The sequence below is a fragment of the Abramis brama genome (assembly GCF_963993115.1).
Source record: "Abramis brama genome assembly, chromosome: 1".
Lineage (NCBI taxonomy): Eukaryota > Metazoa > Chordata > Actinopteri > Cypriniformes > Leuciscidae > Abramis > Abramis brama.
The window spans coordinates 3,771,110-3,793,716 of NC_139963.1; the positions used below are offsets into that span (position 1 = coordinate 3,771,110).

At 38.2% G+C, this 22,607-nt stretch overlaps 1 protein-coding gene and 2 long non-coding RNA genes across 3 annotated transcripts; 2 read left to right on the forward strand and 1 right to left on the reverse strand.

Annotated features, from left to right (window-relative positions):
* The first annotated feature begins 3,467 nt into the window (after nt 1–3,467).
* LOC311080772 lies at nt 3,468–4,231 on the forward strand. Its single transcript, XR_014605715.1, has 2 exons — nt 3,468–3,640; nt 4,144–4,231. It is a non-coding gene; the product is annotated as an uncharacterized lncRNA (long non-coding RNA).
* A 2,445-nt stretch (nt 4,232–6,676) lies between these two features.
* Nucleotides 6,677–10,330, forward strand: LOC311083600. The gene is made up of 3 exons (XR_014606329.1): nt 6,677–7,538; nt 7,685–7,982; nt 8,178–10,330. It is a non-coding gene; the product is annotated as an uncharacterized lncRNA (long non-coding RNA).
* Nucleotides 10,331–11,192: 862 nt separating this feature from the next.
* Nucleotides 11,193–12,947, reverse strand: LOC311098366 (lecithin retinol acyltransferase-like). Its single transcript, XM_084138531.1, has 3 exons — nt 12,750–12,947; nt 11,664–11,902; nt 11,193–11,502 (listed from the first exon to the last, which is right to left on the reverse strand). Exons 1-3 carry the CDS (start codon nt 12,853–12,855, stop codon nt 11,416–11,418), a joined length of 432 nt encoding a protein of 143 aa, XP_083994657.1. The 5' UTR covers nt 12,856–12,947; the 3' UTR covers nt 11,193–11,415.
* Nucleotides 12,948–22,607: the final 9,660 nt, after the last annotated feature.

Consider the following 22,607-nt stretch of genomic DNA (forward strand, 5'->3'; position numbering starts at 1 on the left):
ACTAAACATATTCTAATAGCTATTAAAGAGAGATGGGTCTAATGATAGAACTCAAGGTTAGAGCTCAGTCTGAAAATTATTGTGAAATATCAGAGAGAGATGTGAATTATGTCAACATTCAATGGGCTTAAACAGTACAGTAATGTTGCTGGGTAAAAAGTACAATATTATACTTTGGAATGTAGTGCAGTTAAAGTTTCTCAAAATAAAATTACTTGAAAAATGTATGTACAGTATCAAAGAAAAAATGCTTTGTTACTGACTTCTGCTGTAATTGGCTACCCACTTACAATGTTGTATGTTCTGTATTTATGTCGAACCATATTGTTGCAGATTGTGTAATTAACGTGACTTGTGTAACTTTTCAGTTGAGGATCCTAGCTGTCAGGAGGAAATAGAGGGACTTGACGAGATTTCCACCCTTGAAAGCTCAAGTTCGCCTGCCAGGACATCGACACCGACACCACCACCAGAATCTGCGCCATCAGCTTCTAGTGAACCCTGGCGTATAACCAACGGTTAGATATGAACACCAGAGTGAAAAGTTACACACTGAACATATATATTATTAATATTATTATTATTATTGCAGTATTTTACAGATTATATACAGTATAATATGGACATTGAATTGTAGTACTGTAGATGTGTCCCCTTTATATTGTTTGGGTCATCACAAGGATAAAAATGCTTTGCTAAACAACCAACATTCTTGTCTGTTTTGCATTCCAGGCAAGAGGAAAAGGGGGCAACAGGATGTTGTTGCGGCCCTGGTTGAGATGCAGGCAGCTGATGAGAGGCAGCAGGAGTGGCTGGAGAGGATGGAGGACCGGCGTGACCGGCACTTCGAAATGATGCTGGACGATGCCCGTGAGGCCAGGCGGCATGAGGCTGAAATAACTCGGCAACACATGGAGCAGTCTGCAAGCTTCAATCAGGCCTTCCTCGGCACACTCAGTCAGCTGGTGCAGGCGTTGAACAGTCGCCGTGACCCTGTGCCATGATCCAGCCACTAGTGCTTTTGCACACAGCACTTTACACTTACTTTTTTTTTGCACTTTTGTTTACTTTTTGTTTGCACATCTTTTTTCTGTTGTTGCACAGCACATTGTACTGAAGCATTTGTTTGACTTTTAAATTAAAGTACTTTTTCATTACCTCATGTGTCTTGTTATGCGTTCAATGGCCATCTCACAGGCTTCCTCCCTTACCCATTCTATAAATTGATGTCATTTTTTCACACTTGAAAAAGCTAAATCATGGTGTTCAGAATTAATTGCAAATTACAGATGAAAATCTTTGACAGACACAAATAGTAAAATAAGCTCTCATTTATATATTCACGATATCTGAAATATATTGAGACTTCGACATAGACAGCAGTAAAAATGAGCTCAGATTAATTGATTAATTGTTCAGTTATGATGTTCTAAGTAAAAAAAAAAAAAAGTAAAAAAAATGTATATTCAAATATATATATAATATAATGTATATTCAAATTTTGTCAAAACAAAACAGTTTTAAAAAAAATGGTTAAACACTTTCATTAAATCATATCTTCAGATATATATTTTTTGGAATATTTGACAAATGTTGATATTACAGTTTGTACCTGAATCTTTGTTGTTTTTCATAGTGTGATTTTTGAGGAATTGTATTGAATCCATAATCAATGCAATTCCTCAAAAATCACACTAATTTGACCAATTTGACCCGAACCATAAGGGGAGTGCACACAATTCCAACTTATTAATGGCCATTCGGTAGATTATGCTTACCTTGAACATACAGAATAGTTTGTAATGTGTTACTTTACATTTACAAAAGCTAATCTTCAAAGATTTTACTCTAAAAATCATATTTGAGTACAAAGTAACCTATTGCAAACAAAATCTGAATTCATTTCTTTTTACATGGGTATTTCAGAGAGAAATAATTACTCCTTTTACAAAATATGAAGAGGCGGGGTAAAAGTAAAAAAGATTTATTTGTGTCCATAACAATATCAGTCAAAACATAGATAAACAAAACAATTTACACAGGTGTGCCTTTGATAACTACAACAGATTTAACTGTTCAAATACCGCATCAGACCCTCACGTACAGCCTCGCCTTCCTCTTCTGCACCCTGTGCCAGTGGCACCACAGGCTCTGCAGCAACAGGTGTGTCCCATTCGTGCTGGTAATCCTCTCCATGTCTTTCACAAAGATTGTGCAGAGCACAACAAGTCAACACCATGGATTTCACCAGTTCAATGTCGCTGTCATTCCTCTTCATAAGGCACCGCCACCTCCCTTTGAGTCTCCCAAAAGCATTTTCTACCACCACCCGAGCCCTGCACACTTTCTTGTTGTAGGTCAGTTGTTCTGCAGTCAGCCGGCCATTGTCAGGGAATGGTTTTAGGAGCCAATTCTGCAAAGGATAGGCAGAGTCTCCTAGCACATAATAGCCAGCATTCACCCCACTGATGTTCCTGGTGCAAGCTGGGTAAAGGCTTCCACGCTCAACTAACTCCCAAAATGTGGACAGTCTCAGAACCCGAGCATCATGCAAACTTCCAGCCATTCCTGCAAGCGGCCTTGCAGAATTCCTGGACGCACCGACACACTGTTGTTTTGCTGACTCCAAAAAGATGGCCAATACTTCTGTAGTCGCTGTTGGTTGCCAGCTTCCATAGTGCAATTGCAACTCTTTTCTTAAGGGGAACACACAGTCTGAAGTTTGTGTCCTGCTTTTCCATTGCTGGATGCAGCATGGCACAAAGGAACAGAAATGTCTCTTCAGACATCCTGAAGTTGTGCACCCACTGTGTGTGTGTGTGTGAATCCTGGAACGATCACATCCCACCAATCATTTGAGCGGCTGAAAGTCCAAATGGTTGGTCTGCTGCGCCGATTTTGCACCAGACTGATTATCTAAAAAAAAACATATAGCAAATATAATGTTAATATAATGTAGCAGTGATGGTGGGTGTGGTCAGGTCTTTTAATTAAAAGTACAATTATCATAGGCCGGCTGAAACAATACATAAAGTCTACAGGAAATTACAACATTTAAAGTGTTACCTTGGACAAGATAGAAGATATAAATTTGATAAAATATCCAATATACTACACCAGAGAGGGCACTTTGGTGTCATTGAAGCACAAAGAAACACTAGCCTACATATATAACTATTTTATATATTTATTTTATTATTTAAATATTTTATATTTTCGCAAAATCACAAGCAGTACATATAATCAGTAATTAATCACAACTAGTATTGGGCTTGTAATAACATAGGCATCATACAGATTCATGTGAGAGATTCACAGTGCTTATTAATATAATTAATAGACTTTTTTCAAATCACATTTGTCTGATTTTAACAGATATAGGCCTGGTTTCACAAGCAGGGCTTATTGTACTTACTTATTCTTACCGTAGGGTTATTGTTGTAAAGGCTCCTTTAAGAGAGGCTCCTTTAAGAGAGGACTTTTATTCTGACACCGAAAATCGTTCTCGGACTGAGCGCTCTCGTGAGTGAAGTAGCTGTTACCTGCTGAACGGTTATGTTGCGCCGATCGCTGAGGGGACATTGTTACCTGTGATATTCGCTGCTTAAGTTATCTTGAGGTGTTAGTCATTGACCTACAAGTAAGCATGTTTGTCTAATGTTTGAGTTTATAGAGTTTATAGAGATCGAAATGTTTAGTTATGTATAATTGCCTCATGCACGCATGTCCACACATGCCCTCAGCTATCGTTTCTCTTAGTTTAGCTTAGTGATGCTGTTCTTTATGTGATTATTCTTCTTTATTGAGATGTGTATCACTGTTTTGGGTTTTTTGATGGAAATTTATGATTCCTTTGGAATGATAATTCAATATTTTGAGCTGTTTATAGTGATGCAAATCTGACGTGCTCTCTTATTCATATATGGAGTGATGTTTATCATCTTAAATGGTTGTTTATGGTCTATAATTCACAATGTGATGCCTTATTTTCCTTTATTGAATTGTATATTCTATGGAGAAATGTTACTGATGAGGATTTAGTATGTTTTGGCTGCCTTTATGTACCAATGGATGTTTAATATCGTATATGTCCAGCTTAACCTTGTTATTCACTATCCTTTTATGTTATTTCTTGTTTTCCAGACTAATTCCTCTACTGCTTGTAATACCTACTTGTGACATACCTGTACCTCTGTGGATTGATCTTATATTAATACATCATCTAAACCTGCTCAACTGTCTCCTCATCCTTATATTAAATTGTGCTCTGACAGGCACCCAGAGGGGTTCACTCATCTAATTAAAATCTGATCCAGACAAAGTCTCCTAAACAGTTATTTAATTTTTGAGAATATTGCTTAGTTAGCACATGACGGTACATGAGACGAAATACATTGTAATACACGACATTAAAAAGTTAGCTTAGCTCAAGCTTACCCTCCTGCGCCGTCGTTTTTGTCTTGCCTTGTCTTGACTTGCGCGGTTGTCTGTCTCGTCCCAGCTCCTTAAAATTTCCTGAATTTCCCTGTATTTTTCGGCTGTGTTTTTCCTTGCAGCCTGCAGCCTTTGCTCAAACAAAGCTTGTCTCCTCTTCGTGACAAACAGCCACATGCCGAGAAGCAAGAACAAGATATTCTCTATGTCCTCCATTGTTGTTTGCGGTCTTACTGTGCGTTCACACCGGACGCGAATAGCGCGTCAAATTCGCGCCTGCCGCGTCTATTTATACGCTTGACCACTTTGTGTGCATTCTGGACAGCCTCTGGATTTCGCCTGTGACGCGCGTAAATTTCGATTCAAACTTTTGATTTTACAAAAGTGTAAAATCAAAAGTTTGAAGCGAAATTTACGCGCGTCACAGGCGAAATCCAGAGGCGAAAGTTTAGAAACCTGTTGGCGGCCATCTTTTATCGAGCATTAGCATTAGCATTAATCGAGAGAGTCACTGCTCGTATATATGCTCTGGAGAGCAGAAACAGCTGCGTAGGGGACATCGTCGCTGTACTCGGGTCCACCAAACCCTCCGGAGGTTTTCAGGAGTTTCCCAATTTGCTCCAGGAGCTAGGTTTGGTGGACCTAACGGCGAGGACGCTGACGAGGACAGCGTAGGCCGTATAAGCCTCGGCCTCGAGTGGTCGCTGCATGACGAGCCCGCGCTGTACAGCCCGGCGCGAGGTTCACCCTCGCCCGCACCCACCTAATCTGTCATTTATTTTTGTTTAGAATATATATATAATAAATGGAGGCAGCCTCCAAAAGTGAAATCTGTCCTGTGATTTTTTTAAAAGTTTTTATACACTTAATTGTGTTTGTTGTCTTTACATTAGATTAATAAAGTTTCATATAATCTAGAATAGATATGGAATAAATAGCATTAAATACAAAATGAGTATCTCTCATATTGAAATCGAGTTTTAATGTGAAAGATTTGCTTTATTGTGCATTTTAGTCATATTACAAAATAATGTATTGAGGCCAAACATAAAATAACATTATAAACTGTCAGTTCACCACGTGACAGCAGCAAGCAGGCTCCTGATTGGTTAACGCGGCGCGAATTGACGCAGAAGTTCAGATTTTTCAACTCGGGCGGCAGACGCGAATTCGCGTCAAACGCGTGAATGCACAAAAAGCACTAATAAAATAGCGCAGGAATTTTTTACGCGCGCAACGCGTCTTTGCATTGACTTAACATTGAAATCACTCGCGCCTGATGCGCTATTCGCGTCCGGTGTGAACGCACCATTAGCTTTTTTCTTCGCGCGAGAATGACGTCAAGCTACTTTCCGTCATACACCACGCCTATCAAGTGACGTTATCACTACTTTCCGGCATACACCACGCCTATCAAGTAAGGGTACTGTTGGCAGTGGAAACGCTAGCCAATTCATGGTTTTCCGACCCGACCCGACCCGTACCGTACTGTACCGTACCGTACCGTACCACTCAGTGGAAACGAGGCATTAGATGGTTTTACATATGAGAGTACCTTTCCACCTATAAAGCTATCAGCATATGCAGATGATGTTTTAGTTTCAGGATGATATTGACAAGCTGGTTGATATTGTTAACGTATGCAAAAATCTCATCTGCAAAAGTAAATTGGGCCAAAAGTTCAGCATATAGAGTTGGAAAATGGAATGAAGGAGAACTGGTATTACCAGGTGAAATGGTTTGGTCACAAAGAGGTCTGAAATATCTTGGAATATTTTTGGGTGATGAAATAATAACGCAAAGAAACTGGGAAAATATTCTTGAAAATCTAGAAGGACGATTTGAAAGGTGGAAATGGCTTTTACCTAAAATGTATTTTAAGGGGAGAGCATTGATTATTAATAGTTTAGTAGCCTCCTCATTATGGCACCAATTAACAGTTTTAGAGCCTCCTGAAGGGGTTCTTGGAAAAATACAGGTCAAGATGATCATTTTCTTTTGGGATAGATTACATTGGTTACCACAAAATGTTCTTTCTGTACCTTCCAAAGGAAGAAGGTGGTGAAGGGGTTGTTGACCTTGTAAGCCGGAAAGTAGCTTTTAGGCTACAGTTTGTTCAAAAGTTTTTATACAGTCCTAGTGTCAACCAGCCTGTTGCCTTTTAAGTAAGGTTGGAGGGTGGGGTTTTAGAAGAAATATCTTTTGGACAGATAGTAGGAGTTTTAATCAGGGGCCGTATTCACAAAGAATTTTAAGGCTAAAAGTAGCTCCTAACTGGCGAATTTAGGAGCAACTCCTAAAAATAATGGGCGTGTCACTCCTAACTTTAGGACTCCTAATTTTATTCACTAAGAGTAATTCACGAAGCATTTTAGCCCTAAAAGTAGCACCTAAGTCTGGGACAGCTTAAAAGAAGTCAAGAGGACTCCTAACTCACTAAGACCTATTCACAAAGGATCTTAAAATGGCCGCGCGACGCAGTGTGTTGGAGACACTCAATGACACAGCGTTATTACAAAGATACCGCCTTAACCGTGAGGGAATACTGATTGTTGGGGATGCAATAACAGCGCCAACTAATCGCAACAACCCAATCAGTGCCGAATTGAAATGTTTGACAACACACATTGTGTAATGCCGATGATCTAGCGATATCCCAGCCATCGGTAAGCAGACTAATCCACCAAACCATCAATGCACTCTGTAGACCCCATTTTATTCGACAGTTCATAAGTTTTCCTTTGGACATTCGCCAACTCCAAAGAAACAAAGCCAGCTTTATGGATATTGCCGGTGTGCCCGGAGTGGTCGGTGCTATAGACGGGACACACATTAAACTAATTGCACCACGTCAGGATGAGGACGTGTTTGTGAATAGAAAGAAAACCCACTCCATCAATACCCAGATTGTGTTCGATGCAAACTTCACAATTATCGATGTTGTTGCAAAGTGGCCCGGATCCACTCATGACTCGAGGATATTGATGGAGAGTGGTCTGAGGCAACTGTTTGAGAGACGTCATGTGCCAGCTGGATGTTTCTTACACCTGGCTCCTTACACCTTACCTCCGTCCACAAGTGGGACCACAGTTAAATTACAATAGGTAAGTGCACATGTTGGCTATATTATTTAGGTGCCATAATTCAATAGCATGACCACAATGTCAAAGCTTATTACAAATTATAGTGGTGGCTCTTGGTGTTGTTGGTTAAATCAATAATGTTTACTGTTCCTTGGTGTATGTTTCAGAGCACACAAGAAGACATGCAGTGTGGTGGAAAGAGGGATTGGACAGCTAAAGCGACGTTTCCACGTTTTACATAGTGAAATCCGCCTTAGTCCAGAGAAGACGAGTAAAGTGATCACTGTGTGATCTGTGCCGGCAAAGGAACATACCACAGACAGGAGATGGTGATGAGTTTGATGATGATGATGATGATGATGATGATGATGATGATGATGATGACAATGAACACAACCAATTTGTTGAAGAAGTGGAACAATGTGGACTGGCATTCAGGGATCACTTTGTCCATACACACTTTGGGTAAATAATCACATATGCACAAATGAGTAAAGACAAATTTTTGCTCAATTTTTAGTGTTTTTATTCCCTTTGCATTTTTGCAATCTTTAGAGTGTAATATTCAGACTTTAATTGTATTAGCCTCTCTTTTGCATCAAGGACCATTTTCTGCCTTTTTAACACACGCATTTCCATTCTCATCTTCTTTTCTTCCAGGGGTGATGGCCTTGCACCAGCAGCAGGACTGAGGGGAGAGGCTGGTGATGGGATTGTGGAAGAGGGAGAGGTGCAGTAACATGAAACAATAATGATATTATATATTTAATATTATAGGCCTACCTGTTGCCATGCTTGCCCATTTAAAGGCTGCAATCTCAACCCTCGACTGCGACTGTAGCGCATACCACCGCCTCTCGCAGTGGTCCGGGGTCCGCGGCACAAGCGGGAATGCTGCATTGTTCTGCAAACAAATCCTCTCCCATGTCTCACGCTTAGTTTTGCTTGATATCCCAGTGCCAAATTTCCATTTTATTATGTTTTGTTTTTTTTTCAGCATCAACTGGGCCAGCAGCAGTAAGTGATCCTGCGTCCAGTTGGGCTTTCTTTTCCGTTTTGGCGAGTTCATATCCTTGCTTTAAGTAGTCTATTTAGGCTAATAGGATGTCAGTTAACCAAGCAAGTGTTAATGCAAGTGTCGTTTTTCATTGTTAGGCAAGTGGCGGTTTTCATTAGGGTATTAGGCTACCTTGATTTAATTTAATTTAATTTAATTCATGACTTTTCTCTCTCTCTCTCTGCCTTTTTAGAATTACACTTGACTGGGGCCTGCACAAACATGTCATTATATATGCATTTCGATGACATTACTATTATTATTTTGTGTAGGACACAGATATTTAGATGTCGTAATTCCATGATTTGGTGCATCTGTGTTACATCTAACAACCAATCACTGTGATCATTGCGAGGAAGCTCGTGCATGAGTAATGATGTCATCCATAGCAACGAAGACTCACTCTTAGTTTAGGAGTTGTCATTTTTCCTTACTAAGAGTAGGTCTGAAAGGCGTTGTGAATAACTTTTAAGAGAAAACTCCTAGCTAAAATCTTTAAGTGCGATTTAGGAGTACTCCTAGTGGTAAGATACAATTATTTGTGAATACGGCCCTTGAAGTCTATTTCTTCCTTTTATGAAAGCTTAAGAAAAGCATGGTGTATGGTACAGGTCAAAAGATCATTGTCAGTCCATATCAGTTTCTGTATTGGTTTTTGGGAGAGCCATTGATTAATGGTGCTCGACTCGATTTAAGTGGAGATACAACTTTGTGGTTGATGCCAATTTTAACAAAAGCCAAAGTTGTTAAAATGAAAGTCTTAATATAAGTTTCTGGTATCGCGTTGGACAATGCTGATGCACTCGCACAGAGACTTGAAATCAAATCAACAAGGACAGTCTATTTTTTATTAAAGAATTGCCGAGAAAATTTGAGTGAAGAAGACTGGAACTTTTTGTCAAGTCAAGCTCTTCCTGATAAAACGGATCATTTCCCTTGTATGGTGATATCTAAAAGTGTAATAGAAAATGAAAATGTTTTAATGACCCCAGAGAATTTGAGAGACAGAATGTTTGATACAATGGGGGGAAAGAGTTTATATAAAGTTTGTGTGAAGGTGATAAATAAAGAGAAATGAAAACGTATGGATATATGGAGAGATCATTTAAATTTTGATTTTGATGTCAAACCCTGTTGGGGCTCTTGTTACAAACCACCATTGACTGAAAATGTGGGTGATCTTTAATGGAGAATTTTACATGGAATTGTTGCGATAAATTATTTTATCTCATTGTTGAATCCGAATGTGAAAGATAGTTGTCCTTTTTGTGGTGAAAGAGAAACCATATTTCATTGTTTTATGCATTGTGAGAGACTTAGACCTTTATTTGGTTTATTGGAGATTTTATTTACTAATGTTAATGAAATGTTTACAATTATTGTGTTTATTTTTGGTTTTAAATATTGTAAAGGAAAAATGAAGAAAGGACGGTTGTTAAATTTGATCTTGGGTCAAGCCAAAATGCCAGTTTATATTAGTAGGAAATATGAAATTGCTGGCAGTAGTAAAAATCTTGAATTGTTGTTTAAGGGGCTCATAAAAGCAAGAATAAAACATGATTTTATTTTTTATTCTCATATGACAAAATTGGAAAACTTTGAAGATGTTTGGAGTGTGCAAAGAATGTTGTGCTGGATTGAAAATGACACATTGCACTTTGTTGAAGAATTTGAGTAGGCCTAATTCAATGTGATTTCTAGTAAATGTAGTGTTTTTTGGTTTTGTTTGTTTGTTTGAGGTTGTGTAGTTAATAAATGTGTGTTAAAAATCTCTCACGCCCAGCAAAGAAATCCCGAAACTACTGAGCCCTGCTTTAATTTACATTAATCAGATGCGTGGATGAAAATTGCTGTTATTGGATTTTCAGGTGAGATTCTCAATTCATTCAGTTAACGGACGCGCTGAGGTAAAGTGTTCAGACATCAGTCTCAGCAACGATTGTATTCAATTGTACAGTACAATCATAACATAGTACAGACATGATCTTAATTTCATAATGTCCTTAAACATAACAATATTGCTAGTCATAAACTGAGAATGTGTGCGTCCGGTGTGCGATTCAAGACACGCCACTACGCTTCTCATTCGGTTTGCGACCTCCTTTAGGCCCACCCTAAATGCTCTTATATTTTGAGATGCACGATGACGCCCATCCCAAGCCAGTAGTGATCAACATCCCACCCCTCCTGTGACCCTGTTTGTCTGTATGTGTATTTAGAGCCAGTGAGCAACGAACTTTCAGTATAATAATAATAATATTAAACTGCGTTAATGCCAGATAAAATAATTGTCGGTGTTAATTAATTAATGCTAATATATATATATATACTATCTAAAAGTGATAACTATCGAAAGAGATTGTTGTGTTTGGCTTTAGGGCAATTTGAAGGATTGCATCTGTAAAACAAACAAAAAAAAAACATGGACATTTGTATTGTTATCCCTTGATTTGTAAATGAATATAACAACCTGTAATGGTGTACATGTACTGTAGGTTAGGCAAAGGGAAAGTAACTTGTTTATTCCGCTCTGGAGCGGCATATGTCCATGGCGAGAGGTTCACATCTGCCTGATGAGACGTGCACTGAGCCGGCGTGTAAGGAAGTAGCCAATCGGTAGTTTAAAAGAAGTACATTTTTTATTAAGCCACTGGCTGCTTTAAAACACCTCTCAAAGTCACATCAAAAACCTGTTCTGAAGGTTACATATTTCTTGTTAAATTGAAGATAGTTTTGTGCAATCAAGACAAATCAACTTTATTATGATTGAGAAAAAAAACATCCACAAGAAAATTAAAATAGCATGTGAGTGCAGTGGAGGGCTAATGCAGATTGAAGAAATTATTTCAATCTCGGAAAGAAAGATGCACCCATGTTTTCTGACATTTCGTTGTTAAAGTTTGGTTCGGTTTTGAGAACAGTATCTGCCTGCAAAAGAGAAAAGACCAATATAAGGCAATTAGAAGCTGATGTTCCATGTGCAGGGTCCCTTATTATACAGTATTGTGATAATGTCAGGCCTGCATCCGGTTCTACAAAGAAGGATCTGTTTGTAATCAGAGTTATATAGAATAAGATTTTAAATTTACCTGTAGTGATATGGGTTTCCCGTAGCGAACAAAAGTGGCTAGGTGCTCACAGTTGTTGTTGAGTACTCCGTATTTTCCACCACCATCACGCAAAATCTGGTCAACAGCTGCTTTCATCTCCTTTTCAGATTGTGGTTTTAATCCCGTAATCTTATCCAATGTAATGTCGACTTTGCCACCAGGCTTGAGCAGACCTTGCTTCACAGTGGCTCCTGCTTTACTGTTTAGTCCACTGTCACCTAAAGGAAATATTTAACTGTCAAAGCCAAACTGTTTCCCCCATACCTAGATTGATCCAGTAAAAACCCAACTGGATAATTGTATGTAAAAAATAATAATGTGATATAACTTACAATTAAAAGTCATCTGACCATGTCTGGATAATAAACAAAATATACAACAGACAAGCACACGCTGCACAGTATATTGTATATGGGTTGGTTATCTAGATACCAGAATGTTTAAGAACTATTACACAACAGCCTGTGAAACACATGTTGAATTGTTTAAATGCATTTTAAATCCTTAATAAAATGCATGTTACTGCAATACACACTTCAGAATATGTACTCATGTTCAAAATATGTTGCTAGGTACTATCGTTTAATTCTTTATTATGCAGCTTTATACAGTGCAGTGGTGCAGTGCATTTACATCGTGTCTTTGTCTTACCATGAGGACATGGGTGAAAGTGCTTTGAGACAGGAATGTTTCGGTGATAAAAGAATACTGATCACCGTTGCAGTTAAAATAACAAGTTGACATTCGATAATTAACATGAATACAATTATGCATGTGATTCACATGTAAAACAATGCTTTTGAAAGCTCTATAGTGGCTGAAAATAAGATAAATTACCCTTTCCCCCCCATTCCGGGTCTGTCAAATATCGACTATAACTGTGTTTTTTAACCCTTTACTGCATAAAGCAGTAGCTGAAACATAGACGTTAACAGAAGTGCAGAATGAGTGTATCAGTGTTCTTGTAAAGTTTTTAAAAAGTATTTAAAAAGCACTTTTAGTAAGACAGAGGCTAGTCAGAGATAGGAAACCATGAATTGAAGTTTCTACAGAGGATCACTGTACCTGTAAACTCGAGAGCCGTATGTTGTCCGTCTTTCTTCCCAGTGTACACTGCATAGTGTTTGTACACACCACCACGACTGTATGCAATGAGGTCTCCAAAATTCATGGCCTAGAAAAAAGAAAAAAAAAAAACTTTTGGCAAATATACAGCACTGAACGAAATTCTATCAACTTATACTTCCATGTAGGATAAACAGATAATAGCAGGTTTATTCCAAACTGAAAATAAAGTCTTACATTACCATAGTTTTCACTGTGCTTGTACGAAAAACATAACATACCTTAGTTTTAAGTTTAAAAACTGACTTACTGTAGCAAGAGTGATCAATTGACAGGACACCACAGGAGAATTCCTCTGCTGCAACGTCTACGATGGTGTTGGATTTCAACTAGTCCTGCTGCTCTTATACACACTAATATACATATTCATAAGGGTATGAGGAAGTGCTGTCCCCTTTCCCTAGAACTGTAAAATTGCACAATCAAATTCTAACACGTGTTTACATCAAGCATAATTGGCTGTAGTTATTATAATGAGCTGCTCCTTCGCTTCCATTGGTCATATTTTCTTGGCTGTGGTTCAGTAGTCGAGTCTCCTTCATTTAAATAGCACTTGGAGGTGGATGGATTATCTCGGCAAAGGAGAAGTGCTCACTAACACAGATTTAGACAGATTTGTGAACAATATTTGAGAGAAATAGGCCTTTTGTGTATATAGAAAAAGTCTTAGATCTTTGAGTTCAGCTCATGAAAAATGGGGGCAAAAACAAAAGTGTTGCTTTATAATTTTGTTCAGTGTATGTACTCTTAGAACCATCTACAATTTATTACAATGTAAACACCAATTAGTAAACTTTCTCATAAATAGTCCACAGTAGATCATAAGGAATCCCTTGTCATAAACGTGAAATACTCGTTGCCAATTACTCTGAAACCATGAGTCATGAGTTAGAAAGGATGGACAATACCACTTTTAAATTTTTTATATCCAATACTTTCAAAGCCAGTCCTCATCATGTTTAACATTGTTAAACATGGTTTAACAATCATGTTAGGCCATATGGCCGTTCTTTTGCAGCTAAATGTGCTCTTCAAGCACTCTTCGTTTACTTTCTAAATGTTCTCTGGATATTTCTTGATTACACATTTTTAGTTTTTACATGTAGGCCTGCTTGTTAGGAATTCTAAAACTAAAATGATTCACTTTAGCTGGTGTTTTGACCTTAAACCAGGGTTCACCAATCTCGGTCCTGGAGGGCCGCTGTCCTGCAGAGTTTAGCTCCAACCAGCTCCAACACACCTGTTTGAAAGTTTCTAGTATGCCTAGTGAGATCTTGATTAGCTGGTTCAGGTGTGTTTAATTGGGGTTGGAGCTAAACTCTGCAGGACAGCGGCCCTCCAGGACCGAGATTGGTGAACCCTGCCTTAAACACACCATAAAAGTCCTCTCATAGTTTTAAAGGGTGTGGAGTATGTGACAAAACAATCATTTTTACTAAGAATTGAGATGCAATTAACAGTTTTACTTTTCAGTTGCCTGTTTTTGAGGAATGCAAAACTACCCGACACACCAAGAGGGAGGGATATATCCAGTCACCCATTGAGCATGTTCAACTTCGCACAGCCATTGAAGAGGAGTGGACCAACATTCCAGTTCGTGCGAATGAGGCGAATTGAGCTTCTGGCGCGATAAGCGTGAGTGATTTTATTTGGTGCTTTTTGTGCATTTGCACGTTTGACGCAAATTCACGTCTGACGCCCGAGTTGAAAAATCTGAACTTTGGCGTCTATTCGCGCCGCGTTAACCAATCAGGAGCCTGCTTGCTGCTGCCTGTCATGTGGTGAAGTTACGTGATAAACGGGGGCAGGCCCACTTTTCAGTTTATAATGTTATTTTATATGTTTGGCCTCAATAACTTATTCTATATGTTTGGCCTCAGTAAATTATTTTGTAATATGACTAAATGCCTGGTGTGGTTCTAATGCACAACAAAGCAAATCTTTTATCACATAAAAACGATTTCAATTTGAGACCTAGCTATTCATTTTGTATTGAATGCTATTTATTCCATATCTAAATCTAGATTATGTGAAACATTATTATTCTAATGTAAAGACAACCAACATACTTTAGTGTATAAGAACATAGTTTGTGTCTGGACGGTGTTGTGTGAGAAAAGAAATTCACAAGATAGGTTAATTACTTTTAGAGGCTGGCAAAAATAAATTACAGATTAGGTGGGTGAGGGCGATCGGTGACTTTCTCGATGAATGCTCGATTAACATCAGCCATCTTGCAAACAGACAACTGTCTAGCACTTGCCCCTCCCACAAGAAGCGGATTTCGCCTTGGACGCGCGTCAATTTTGCTTCAAACGCTTGCTTTATACGCGCGTCCTATTCGCTCTGGACGCGCGAATGAATTCAAAATGTTCAAGCGTCCAACTAGAAACGATAGACGAGAATTTGACGCTCTATTCGCGTTTGGTGTGAACGCAGCATAAGGCACACCTGTGCAATAATCATGCTGTCTAATCAGCATCTTGATATGCTACACTTGGAGGTGGATGGATTATCTCGGCAAAGGAGAAGTGCTCACTAACACAGATTTAGACAGATTTGTGAACAATATTTGAGAGAAATAGGCCTTTTGTGTACATAGAAAAAGTCTTAGATCTTTGAGTTCAGCTCATGAAAAATGGGCAAAAACAAAAGTGTTACTTTATAATTTTGTTCAGTGTATGTACTCTTAGAACCATCTACAATTTATTACAATGTAAACACTAGGGCTGGGTAAAAAATATTGATTTCTCGATTTTAATCGATTCTCATTTTTACGAACCGATATCGATTAATTAAATCCCAAGAGTCGATTAGTCATCCTGTTTTCAGTTGATGAATGAATGCAACATTGTAGCGCGCATCCCATCCAATAAATCACAATAATCTTTGTGCTTTGTTACTACTGATATGAAACAAAGTCTCAGATTTCAAATTATGTCAATTTTCTTATGAAATTCAAAAGCATAAATACCGTTGTGTCGCTGTGGCGTGAGATCGCTCTGACTCAGCTCAGCTCAAAAGAAGCATATGATCTTCTCTTCCGCATTAATAACACCAGTTACAGTGCGAAATAAACATGAATGAGCATCTGAAAGTGTGTTAAAAGGTAGAGTACAACTTATCGAAGTCCGTATCATGTGACATGGAGTCGCTCAATCAGTGTTTCAACCGTGGAAAGACGTCAGTAAATCAGCTTGTAAACAATGTCATGTAACGTCACATTTACCTCAGAAAAACCATATCCAGTGACCATAAACTCGTCAGTCAGCGAGAAGAATTAACTCTAGAGAGGAGCATTTTGCTTAATATATGCACCATATTACATATTCATTATCATTTTTAATATTCTTCAATTTTGAATGCATGTTATGAAAGCCACCATTTAAATGTTTATATTTCATATAACTTTATTATTATAAAAATAAGTGTAATTTAAGTGTTTATATACAAATCAGTTAATTTTTACCTTCAATATTATAGTAGGCTAATAAAGCCTATAGGCTACAACTGACTCCCATAGTTTACAGCATTAGTGAAGAGATTTTTTTTCCTTGAGAAGATTTGCCATGTATTGTACCTGATATCCAAAATAATCAATACTGAATCAAATTGAATCGAATCGGAATCGAAATCGAAATTGAAATCGAATCAAATCGAATTGCAAGCTTGTGAATTGAAATCGAATCGTGAAATTTGTGCCAATACCCAGCCCTAGTAAACACCAATTAGTAAACTTTCTCATAAATAGTCCACATTAGATCATAAGGTATCCCTTGTCATAAATGTGAAATACTCGTTGCCAACTACTCTGAAACCATGAGTCATGAGCTTGAAAGGATAGACAATACCACTTTTAAGGCCAGTCCTCAACATGTTTAACATTGTTAAACATGGTTTAACAATCATGTTAGTCCATATGGCCGTTCTTTTGCAGCTAAATGTGCTCTTCAAGCACTCTTCGTTTACTTTCTAAATGTTCTCTGGATATTTCTTGATTACACATTTTTAGTTTTTACATGTAGGCCTGCTTGTTAGGAATTCTAAAACTAAAATGATTCACTTTAGCTGGTGTTTTGACCTTAAACACACCATAAAAGTCCTCTCATAGTTTTAAAGGGTGTGGAGTATGTGACAAAACAATCATTTTTACAAAGAATTGAGATGTAATTATGGTGTAATGAGCAGTAGCGGAGATAGCGTGGATGCTTGGGTGAGGCCGCACAAGGTGTTCTTCTTGATAGCATTCTTTAAGCGCAAAATGTGAGAGAACACGTCTGCTTGCCTGCTGTTTTCTGTGCTGTGCACTCACAAAGCACGAAAAGAGCTGCGCACTGTTAGAAATTTCTTGTAATTTTACAGGAAATTCCTGGCTAATAGTTGCCGTAAATTTACTGTAAACAGTATACAGGACTGTTATTGTAATACTTAATACAACATCCCTACTGTAATTAATTACAATAATCATGTAAATTTACTGGTATTTGCCAGGAATTTCCTGTAATTTCACAGGATAGAATACTGTAAATATTACAGCAAAATGTTATATTTACGGCAACTCAGTAGCCAGGAATTTCCTGTAATTTCACAGGACAAATCAATATACTGTAAAACATTACAAGTATAAATATTACAAGTAAAAAGCTGTCATTTTCCGTATTGGCCAATAAAAACACAACAATGGTATATATATATATTTTTTTTATTAACAAACTGTGCAAAAATACATATTACAAAAGTATCCACTTTATCACACATAAACAAAATTTTACTTTTAAAGGGATACTGAAATAGGCTCATTTTACAACTCCACCAGAGTTAAACAGTTGAGTTTTACCGTTTTCGAATTCATTCAGCCGATCTCCGGGTCTTTAGAAGAATGTCAGAGTTTTTGGTCCCATTGACTTCCATAGTATATATTTTTTCCTACTATGGAAGTCAATGGGACCAAAAACTGTCTGGTTACTGACATTCTTCTAAAGACCCGGAGATCGGCTGAATGAATTCGAAAACGGTAAAACTCAACTGTTTAACTCTGGGGGAGTTGTAAAATGAGCCTATTTCCAAAAAAAGTGGAGTATCCCTTTAATGAAGAAGCTCACTTCCAGACGTCCAGGCAGCCTATCATCAGGGGGAATACGATGATATGGAACAAAGGTGTCCAGCCAGACTTGAACTGCATAGGGGAAGTTGTTCATGTTACTATCCCATCAACTCAAAGTCCAGTTTTCTTAGGAGGGTGCAAACAGGTGCGTTGAGCCTGTGTCTCTTCTCGGCTTTACTGCCCGTCTGGGAGTGGATTCCACAAAAAGCTCTGAAAACCGAGAGAGAGGAAAAAAGTTAAAGTTTTCATATCTGTTAAATAATGACAAATACTGTATAAAAAACATAAGTAACCTACTTGCTCATAAAATAAAATGACTTTGATGTATTTATTTAACATTAACAACTTTAACCATACAATTTAATTTAATGAATTAATGAAAGTTGTAATGTTAAACTGTTGTCCATCAGTCTCTTCTGTTTACACAAATTATGTCCTGCAGGGGAAAACCAACTCTACTATAGAACAGACACTTAACAGCAATAGCTGGGTCTCCATCCAACTTTTTAATGCACATTTTAACCATTTGAAAAAGAAATCCTGACTGGAAACAGTTAAAATTCACATAAAATATTCTAATGTGAACAAAAACTTCTATGTGGATTGACAAATTTGCATTTTTTGCAATTATATCAGGTGTTTCAAGTTGCCCTGTCAACCTTACGTTTTGATCCCACAGCTGTTCACGACTCCTAGGTGCGTGACCATTTATAATTCGTATAACAGAGTTGATTGAAATGCTCTCCAATTAGAGTTTTTTTTTGCCAAATTTTTACGAATGCGTTTTGATTGGATGGAAACCTATCTATTGACATCATTGCATAGAATATATCATAGAACCTAACAATACTGGTAATAAGGTAATAATTCATGGGACGTTACATATGAGAATGATGGATTCACTTTACAGTAAGGGGACATGAATTATCATGAATTCATGTATAAATTCATGCATGAATTATGCATTCATATCTCATGAATCATCAGGAACTAACACGAGTTCAACGTTTTTCATTCATGACTTCATGAGTGAACAACACCTTAATTAAAACATTAACTAAGATGGGTAAATCATCATGAATTATGATTTATTACGCATGATCATGATGTTTTCTTTGTTTTTCACACAAGCATCAAAAGACATTAAGTTTTATTTAGCAAGCATTTAACAACTGCCATCATAGATGAAAAAGTCAATTTACAGCCTATACAGGCAGTTTACCATATGGAATATATGGTTTTAAAGCGTTTTTACAGTTATAGCACCTTTTGCCTGAGTCTTCTTATAGTCTTGCCTGATCTCCACCACTTTTATTAGTAGTACTCAAAGTGTGCCCATATATATGTGTCAGATTTGTTGTAAATATGTAATTTTGATAAGGAGTTTAGACAATTATATTCAGTGGCGTAACGAGCCAACACCGGGCCCTTAAGTAGGATTATCAAGGCGGGCCCATTGATGATGCAATGTTCGCGAGTAGGCTACCATGAATAGGGCAGGATATGATCATACACAGCATGTAAGAGATGAGATGACTAACAAAATCAGGAGTAGCCTACGCTCACCAAAAACAAAACAAAAAAACAATGGGGACAGCGCACTATAAAACATTGTTAGGCCTAGGTCCAAATACATAAAAAAGATGCTCTCTTACATTATTGTGGGATTTTCCGGGCTTTCCTTTGTGCAACTGCAAAGTTGTCGATTAGATCAGGATTGTGCGCACAGGCATTCTCAATTGACCCTTCGCAGGGAGTTTGATTGACAGGCGATCTGACTAATCATAATCCGCCATTTTGTCCAACAAAGCAGTCAGGAGAGTTAGTAGATTAACATAGGAGGATTTAAATTTGAAAAACAAAGTGTACTGACGTCTTAGCACTTTAAAACAACATTCCTTTTATGTTCATTCATGTTTATTTTAATGCTATAAATTAAATAGAAGGAAGAAATGATCGGTTCACAAGCAGCTTTAACTGAGCCTCGAGTCTACAGCGATCTGTCAGACACATTAAAGAGTCACAAAACGGTATCTATTGTTTAAATGTCTCTAAAAAATCACTACATTTGAAAGGTGAGACTTTGTTTCATATCAAAAGTACTTGTCTGTCAGACAATTGTCCGCAGTCTTTTCTCTGATCCGCAATGTATTTTTCACTGCGTGAGAACTTGGTGTGGTGTGAGGAGTGGCGTCGCTCGTCAGAGATAGCAACAGTAACTAAAGTGGGCGGGTCTTTGCGAATGGTCATTGACAGTATGGACGGGGATTCGCCAGTCCCAATTCAAAACAAATTTCATCACAATCCATCATTGTTCGTTTCAAACATGTGAGAGCATCAAAATGATCCATGGGTGAAATTGATTGGATTTAATTTATTTTTTTGTCAGTTCCTATCATAATTTTAACATTTTGGCGTTATTGTTTAGCTATTTACCTATGTTTTCAAATTTCCTTTGTTTTTTTGTTGTTGTCTCGATCAGACTAACGGCTTTGAAGATAACCACAATTTTTTAAAGCTCTAAATGACACTTACAAAAACCATAAGGCGAAACCTGGCATGTTTGGTATTGTTGGACTCGGCAAGGATTCTTAGGAGGTCACTCCTGTGAAAAAAACACGGGCTTGAAACTTCTAAGGCTCCTTCAAGGCATTGTGCCAATGATGTATACTGAGTTTTTTTAGATACACCAATGTTCTCATAGACTATCATGGCACCCTGGACATAGACACTGCGTGCCAATTTTCAGTAGACTAACGGTTGGGTGCGCTTATAGCTATTTTCATCGTTTTTTTCACTGTTATAGCGCCACCAAGTGGCCAATTATCACGATTTTTTTCATGTCAACTCAGATTGAGCTTATGAACATGTGTCCCAAGTTTAGCGAAAATATCTTTCCGTTCACAAGTTATAACCATTTTATAGCGCCACCAAGTGGCCAATTGTCATGATTTTTTTTCACGTGACCTCAGAATGAGCTCATGAACATGTGTCCCAAGTTTTGCGAAAATATATCTTTCTGTTCACAAGTTATAACCATTTTATAGTGCCACCTAGTGGCCAATTGTTGCGATTTTTTCCAAGTGATCTCAGATTGAGCTCAGGAAGATGTATCCCAAGTTTAGCAAAAAAATCTCTCTCCGTTCACAATTTATAACCGTTTTAGTAAAAGTGGCCCTGGTGCCATCAAAGATTTTGGTTCCCCCTATCGACCGTTAATTGAAATTTTGAATTTTTTGGATGATTATTGATTGTCAGACTCCAGAGAATATTCTTGCAGTGGTTTGGTTCCGATCGGGCCAAAAACCTAGGAGAAGTTCGCAAAAATAGGTTTTTCAAAAAAATGCAATTTACTCGAAATTGGCGCCTAAAGGGCAAGCAAATCGGAGATAGCCATTTTGTCTGCCTTGAGCCAAGGATTCCAACGGTATAAGACACTTGATCCCGGGACAAACGGTCTTATGCTGCGTTCACACCAAACGCGAATCTGCGTCAAAATTCGCGCCTGCCTAGTTATACGCGTGACCACTTTGTGTGCATTCGCGCGTCAAGAGCGAAATTGACGCGCGTAAAAACAAAAAGTTTGAAGCGAAATTTACGCGCGCCACGCGCGTCAGAGGCGAAAGTTTCAAAAGTTTCGAACCCTGTTGGCGGCCATCTTTTTACAAGATGTCTGTTGCTGATCGGTCATTTATCGAGAGAGTCACCGCTCTGTATTTGCTCTGGAGAGCAGAACAGCGGCGTAGGGATCATCGTCGCCGTATTTGGGTCCATCAGACCCTTCGGAGGCGAACCCAGTTCGGCGAGTTTCATCATTTGCTCCAGGAGCTGCGCCTGGATGACGGCCGCTTTCAGCGGTACTTCCGCCTGTCCCGCGCCCAGTTCGATGACCTGCTGTCCCGCATCGGAGCGAGGATCACCCTCCAGGACACCAACTACAGGCGCTCTATCCCGGCTGCGGAGCGCCTGTCCATCTGTCTTCGGTTAGTAAATGTATATGATATTTTACAGTATATTCAATATGCTAACATATGCTATCAATGTTTTTTTTTTAACTGTGGTAACGATACCACTGTTGGCGCTCTTTCTAGTGATACTGAGTTAGCTATAACCTAGACATTAACCTAGAAATTATTCTCTTGGCAGACGTGATACTGTCATGTTTCTCTGTATAAACACAGTGATCTTTCTAGTAGTACTGAGTTAGCTATAACCTAGAGATTAACCTAGAAATTATTCTCTTGGCAGACGTGATACTGTCATGTTTCTCTGTATAAACAACAGTGATCTTTCTAGTAGTACTGAGTTAACTGCCATAACCTAGAGATTAACCTAGAAATTAAAATCTCTATCTGTAAGCAATATGTAGTGCTTGATTATTGGCATTTTAATATACCATAAACCATTTACTAGTATACCTGTTGATTGTATAGTTGAATTTGTAACTACAAGTGTACTTGTAATAATATTTATAAAAATGTTTTCTAGGTTTCTTGCCACTGGGGACTCATTCAGGATGAGATGAGACGTTCCTTCGGATGAGACGTTAAACCGAGGTCCTGACTCTCTGTGGTCATTAAAAATCCCATGGCATTTCTCGTAAAGAGTAGGGGTGTAACCCCGGTGTCATGGCCACACACCATTGGCCCTTACCAATCATGGCCTCCTAATAATCCCCTTACATTGAATTGGCT